This window comes from Seriola dumerili, unplaced genomic scaffold, assembly GCF_002260705.1.
Source record: "Seriola dumerili isolate Sdu_G_001 unplaced genomic scaffold, Sdu_1.0 BDQW01000002.1, whole genome shotgun sequence".
Lineage (NCBI taxonomy): Eukaryota > Metazoa > Chordata > Actinopteri > Carangiformes > Carangidae > Seriola > Seriola dumerili.
In genome coordinates, this window is record NW_019174257.1 from 7,368,822 (window position 1) to 7,374,821 (window position 6,000).

Below are 6,000 nucleotides of genomic sequence, written 5' to 3' on the forward strand. Positions count from 1 at the left end.
TCAATCAAATGTGGACTTGCTCACTGAATCTGGTGAATATTTGTTGATGTCAGTAAGTGAACACAGTCTTAAATACAAGTTATTAAATTTCATTAAAATTAAAAAATCTGACAAGCAGCTAAAATCTGCATTTCCATGATTATATAACAATAAATTTGTAAGAGTTTTGAGTGTGTGAGTTTATAAGCCAGAGAAGTCCTGCTCAGGCAGTTAGCAGGAGACTGAGGAGTATCCAGGGCATGGGTCACTGGCTGCTCTGTAGACTGGAATTAACAGACAACAAGAAAACAATAAAGTGAACCTAATGCAAATTTTCATATCGCTAAATCCGCAAGGGGCCAATGACAGGCCGGGTTCCCGGAGAAGTGCAGCCAAGCGCACCAATCAGAGAGGCTGAGTGACCATTAGTCTGAAACAATCAGCCTCTTAACATGCCAATATTTTGACGTCTGCATGAAGATTTACCACAATCAGGTCACACTCGCAGGAGAAGCTAAATCAAACATGCGTATGTTAATTCACAAGCTGACCGGATATCAACCTGAAGACCTATTTCTGCCACATCAAACGACATACAACACGAATATCTGCATATGGGGTCATCTTACATTTAACCATTACACAAAAAGTTCAGGCTGATATAATGACTAAGGGGGAGAACAAAGCCTTTGTATTATCTGCCTCCTGTTTGACTTGTATTTAAAAAGCCAGGCTTCTGGACATTAATCCTTTATTTTTCACAGTTGAAGGGGATGTAAATAGGACTCTGGCTGTCAGAGGAGCCGTCAGGCCTCACAGTTCTCACAGTCATTGCACTCCTACACCAAGGTGCTGTAAATCCTTTGTTTTAGAGGAAAATGCATGATCACTGGTGGAGGCAGCCAACCCCGAATATCAATATTCCTTTAACATCTTCCCACAATATATAGTGGATTTATATGCTTTATTCAAATGCAATAGAATTAATATAACTTAAAGATGCATGTTTTGCCCCCCCCCCCGCTCTGCTCTCTCTGTTGATGCAAAGTTAAAGTTTGGAAAGCATAGAGAGATACTCCTACTCGTCACAGTTCATTGCTCAGATCTGTTTGTGCTTCGCAAATCCTCCGATAGAGAGAAGCATCCATCACTGGAGTGCTCAGTGCGTGGGGGCCCCGCAATCTCTCCTGCCATTTTAAACACACGTCTTCTCAAAGTGCCATGTACTCAAAGAATGAACCAGTTAATCTGCGGCCCACTCACAGCCCGTCGTGCTCTCTCCATCCTCAATTCAGACCACCTAACGGCATGGAAATATCTAACAGAAGACAGGGCCATGGAAGTGCCTTTGGAACTTCTAATTAAGCTGTTCTGAATAGGAGTGCACACAAACACCAAAGTGGCTTAAATCTTTCAAAATTTGCTTTCACAAGCGTTGTATACATCCACAGTCAAAATCTAGAGTGAAATAACACAAACTATCCATAAAATCTCTGAAAATTGTGGAAACACCTCATGCTTATAGACCTCGGTACTTAGTTGTTTGATGAAACTTAAATACCGGAGCACTACTTTCAGCCCATTTTGCCACCATAAAGTACCGGTTGTGTGTTAAGCATGACATGTATTCCTGCTCCTTAGATGAGTCTTAAATTTCCTTTAATGCACAGGCACCTGTAACCGTAAGTCATCTTACACTTTGTAGACGGCTCAGAGAAAGATTTCATTACACCTTTTCTTTCTCAGGTCAAGGGTTAAGTACAGGAAAGGAAGTGTCCTCCGGCAACCCAATAAGTGACCACTAACCAGAGCTATGCAGTCCCTAAAATGCATCCTAAAGCCTCAGCCTTTAAATAAAACTGAGGAAATCCATATTTTTCATCTCTGAATTACTCACATGTTCAACAGAAAATCCTTCAAAGTGTGAGAGACAAAGAGAAGACAGGAGAATAACGGTATAAAATAGTGCAAGTTATAATTCTCTGTTTTTGTGTGTCTGTGTGTGAGTGTGAGTGTGTGGGTTTTTTTTTTCTTGGACATTTTTCCTGGCCCTTTTGGCCATGGCTTTAGCAATGAGACTATAAAGGGCTGTACACATAAAACTGTCCTACTCATTAAGGCACTTCCTCCCGTAAGCAGAGGTGACAATTTTATGGTCCCAGCACTTCAACAATCACACAGACGCAAACTGTTTTAATTACCTTTATTTTATATCCATGGGAAATGAGAGATAAAATTAATATAAACTAGTGGGCCTGGTCCTTCGTGCTTTAGATTTGAACCAGATAAATTTCAACTGATAATTCTCTAAGATAAACAACTAACATAATCTGTATTTTTGCAGTTCCTCTATGGTTACACATTTTTTAACAGAGGCAATCTGTTTTAATTTCTTTAATATTAGCTAACATAACTAATATGTTGGAATAGAAGCAGCTTAAATAATTATAAACAATAAAAATAAACTTTTGACCAAGACCCTTGAACACACTTGATTTACACATTTCTCACATTTTTTCAACGAGATATCTAAAATGTTCACTTATCTATTCCCTCCACAGTGGGGCTATTTAAGATAGGAAAAGGATAAAGATCAGGGTAAAAATAAATAAAAAGAAAAGAATGAAAACGCAACTGGGGAGCACACAAACAATTTAAAAAAAAAAAAAAAAAAAAAAAAGAAAAAACCACAGGGGGGGACCCAAAAAAATTTAAAAAAAAAAAAAAAAAAAAAAAACTTTCTATATGTTATTTTATTATAAATGAAGTAAGCCATGCAAACTACTCAGAATGCATAATGAATTTTATACATCATATGTCAAATGAATTAGCATGTCTAACTCAGCGAGAGGGACAGGGGAGCCTCTGCTAATTGGCAGCGAAGCTTCATGCATAATTATGGGCCAAGCGTCTTTGCTGTCGCACCGTGGCAGTAGCCGAATAACGAGGAGAAAAGAGAGAGAGAGAGAGAGAGAGAGAGAGAGAGAGAGAGAGAGAGAGAGAGAGAGAGAGAAAGAGAGAGAAAGAGGGAGAAAGAGAGAGAGAAAAGAAACACAAAGGCCATGGAAGCTGGCCGGGAAGGGTGGGTGGTGTGGGGAGGAGGGACACTGTTCTTCACAGCAGCTCATCAGGGCAGCGACAAACCCACGACTGTCCATCATCAGCCACACACACACACACACACACACACACACACACACACACACACACACACATACATACAGAGGCGAGAGCAACACTTATAGGAGTGCTGCTTTACACCAAGATGAAGAAAAGGCTTTGTGCTCCTTTTCCAGTTTGTTGTTTGTTAAACTGCTTAATACAGTCATTAAAAATGGATTTATTTTGTACATTTTCCTCAGTTGGGTCTAAAGTGCATAAGCCTGTCAACTGAGATTAGCACTGGAGTGCTCCTTCTTTGTAATGGTAAGGTAATTACATCTGTAAAAACATTGTGTCAACATGCAATTACATGGGAATTAAATGATAATAGCCTTTGTTGGAGAGTAATTGTGTGAAGAAAACACAATTTTCCTGGGTTTGGTGTCCTCATTTATGTACCCTGTGATATGATAAATCCACCTATGAAATATCAAAAAACTGCTAAACTTTTGGATAATTATAGGCACATCACTAACATATTTGTGTGGGCAGATGAGAATATAAATTTGTTATTCTGGCATAGTGCAGCTCAGTGTGAAGTGTGAGAATGAATGAAAATGTTGTCTCAAAAATCTGTTTTCACTTCTAGGATCTGGTAAATTAATTTTTTTCATCACACTTGAGAAATAAATGCAGATATTTAAAAAACCTTGTTCTGACAGTGATTCATAGATAATTTGCAAAAGGGCAGGACAGACCAAGTCTTGGTTATTTGAATGAGTAAATAAAGACACTGGTGTTTGAACAAGGCTTGTTTCAGATATTCTATTGATTCTGATTCCAGAAGTAAAATGAGAAAGGCTGACTTTAAATGTTTGGATTTATACTTAATAGCTTTTAGGACATCCAAATGCCTTTATTTTGACATTTATTTAATTTATGGACATCGAATATGTTCATTCCTCTTGAAAATATAAAGTGTATGATGTGTTAAAGACTGCAACGAGACTCACTGCGCTAGGACAAAATGGTTTTGAATGAAGAATACAAAAGAAATGTATGTATCTTATTAATTTCACACATAAAACAAGTAAAGTGTGTGTGTGTGTGTGTGTGTGTGTGTGTGTGTGTGTGTGTGCATGCGCGCTACCTGAGCAGACATATGCAGACCCGGCAGCCTTGAGTGAGTCGACAGAAACCAAACCTCTGTTTGCCGTCGATGTCCGTCAGCACAAAGGTGAAATTCTGCCCCACCTGACTCTGGGAAACCCTGGAACCTGACACAAGGGACACACACACACACACACACACACTCACAAATGATCAAACCACATAAAGGCTTTCCAATCAACAGAATACAGTAGGATGAAGTAAATCTATGAAATCTTGTAAATTTAAAATACTTGAAAAACACAGATCAGGCAGACTACATCAGAAAAGAACTCTTTTTAACAGTCCAGTCTCACCATGACCTAAATCTCTAGTCAAGGTCCAAATCTGATGTCACATATTTCCAGTATGGCAGCTTGAAAAACTGTAAAAAGCTTTTCTAACCCCAAGGTAAATTCCAGTGAAACTCAGTACATCCTTACACCACTAGATGGCAGCAGCTCAGCTTCAGTAAAAGACCGTACAGTCCTCCCCTTCCACCCTCCCTCTCTCCCTCTCTGTCTTTACAATGGGAATTTTAACATGTCATTTTCCATACTGAAAACAAGAGCCCGGTACTTTTCAGAGAGCCGGTGGCCTGACCGGACCTGTGTTACATAGCCAGAAACTCACTTCCTTATATTCTGAATTCTTTCACACACACGCAATCATAAACATGCTACTGTGCATGACATATCAAGTGGGCTGGTCACTGATGACCTCATCATTATCGTTAACATGTGTCCTCACCATCACAGCATTTATGTTTTAGGGATATTTTGCTAATAGCTGTGATGTTTTTCTAAAATCTTATGCGGGAACATTTTGTAAGGGTTTAAGACCAGAAAGGCCACTTCCAAATACAAATGCACATCATTGTTAAACTTTGACAGTCGGTAAATAGTCATGTGATAGTATCAAAGAGTGACTTCAATTTTAAAGTTCATCACACAAGTGTGTGTGATGCACACCACATCTTCTCATTTCCCTTTTTAAATGTATATGTGTCTCTGTAAGGGGGAGAAGAGCTAGGTGTTCATAATTTTATGTATGTGTGTGTGTGTGTGTGTGTGTGTGTGTGTGTGTGTGTGTGTGTGTGTGTGTGTGTGTGTGTGTGTGTGTGTGTGCTATGTGAAGGAGGTGAAAGTGAGCCGTGGTGCTAAAAAACACAGAAGCAGAGAAGGAGAGGAATCGTACCTTTCCACGTCAAAGGGAAAGCAGAACTTTGGTATCGTCTGAAGGACCTCCTGAGAAACCAGAACAGAGAGAGAGACACACACACACACCCTTTTAGAGAAACACACATCACAAGGAAAACAATAACTGTGTATTTCAATATAAAGATCTCTTGGGCTTCCACTAAGTGAGTGCTATCAACTGGCTGAACAAAATGAGGATTAATGTTAAACGCTGCTGATAGCAATCTGACAAAGTCTTCACATCCCAAACACTGCAGCCTAAATGCACTTAATCCAAATGAATGGGCAATATAAACCACTTCATTTGGCAGAACAGAGTGGAAAGTCTCCCTTTTTTTTTTCAAGGTTGGGGAGGGATCCTCGATCCACAGCTTGAATAATTAGCAGTTAATAAGTTCATCGATTATCTGGTGCCAAAAGGAGATGAAAAGATGAAGGAAGAGAGAGAAAGAAAGAAAGAGAGAAAGAGAGAGAGAGAGAGAGAGAGAGGTGTGCACAGGAGATGAATAGTTAAAATGGTGAATAATGAGATAGAACGGAAAGAAGAAGAGATGAGATAGGAGAGACAAAG

General features: G+C 39.3%; 1 protein-coding gene across 2 annotated transcripts in view; it reads right to left on the reverse strand.

The window, feature by feature from the left end:
* The window catches only part of LOC111223617 (DENN domain-containing protein 1B-like), a 104,025-nt gene that overhangs the window by 58,773 nt on the left and 39,252 nt on the right, over positions 1-6,000 (reverse strand). For both annotated transcript variants that reach the window (XM_022747944.1, XM_022747877.1), the window contains exons 4-5: positions 5,428-5,477; positions 4,232-4,351 (exon numbers count right to left, since the gene is read on the reverse strand). In XM_022747944.1, coding sequence (XP_022603665.1) covers positions 4,232-4,351; positions 5,428-5,477 — 170 coding nt within the window. The remainder of the gene's footprint in view (positions 1-4,231; positions 4,352-5,427; positions 5,478-6,000) is intronic.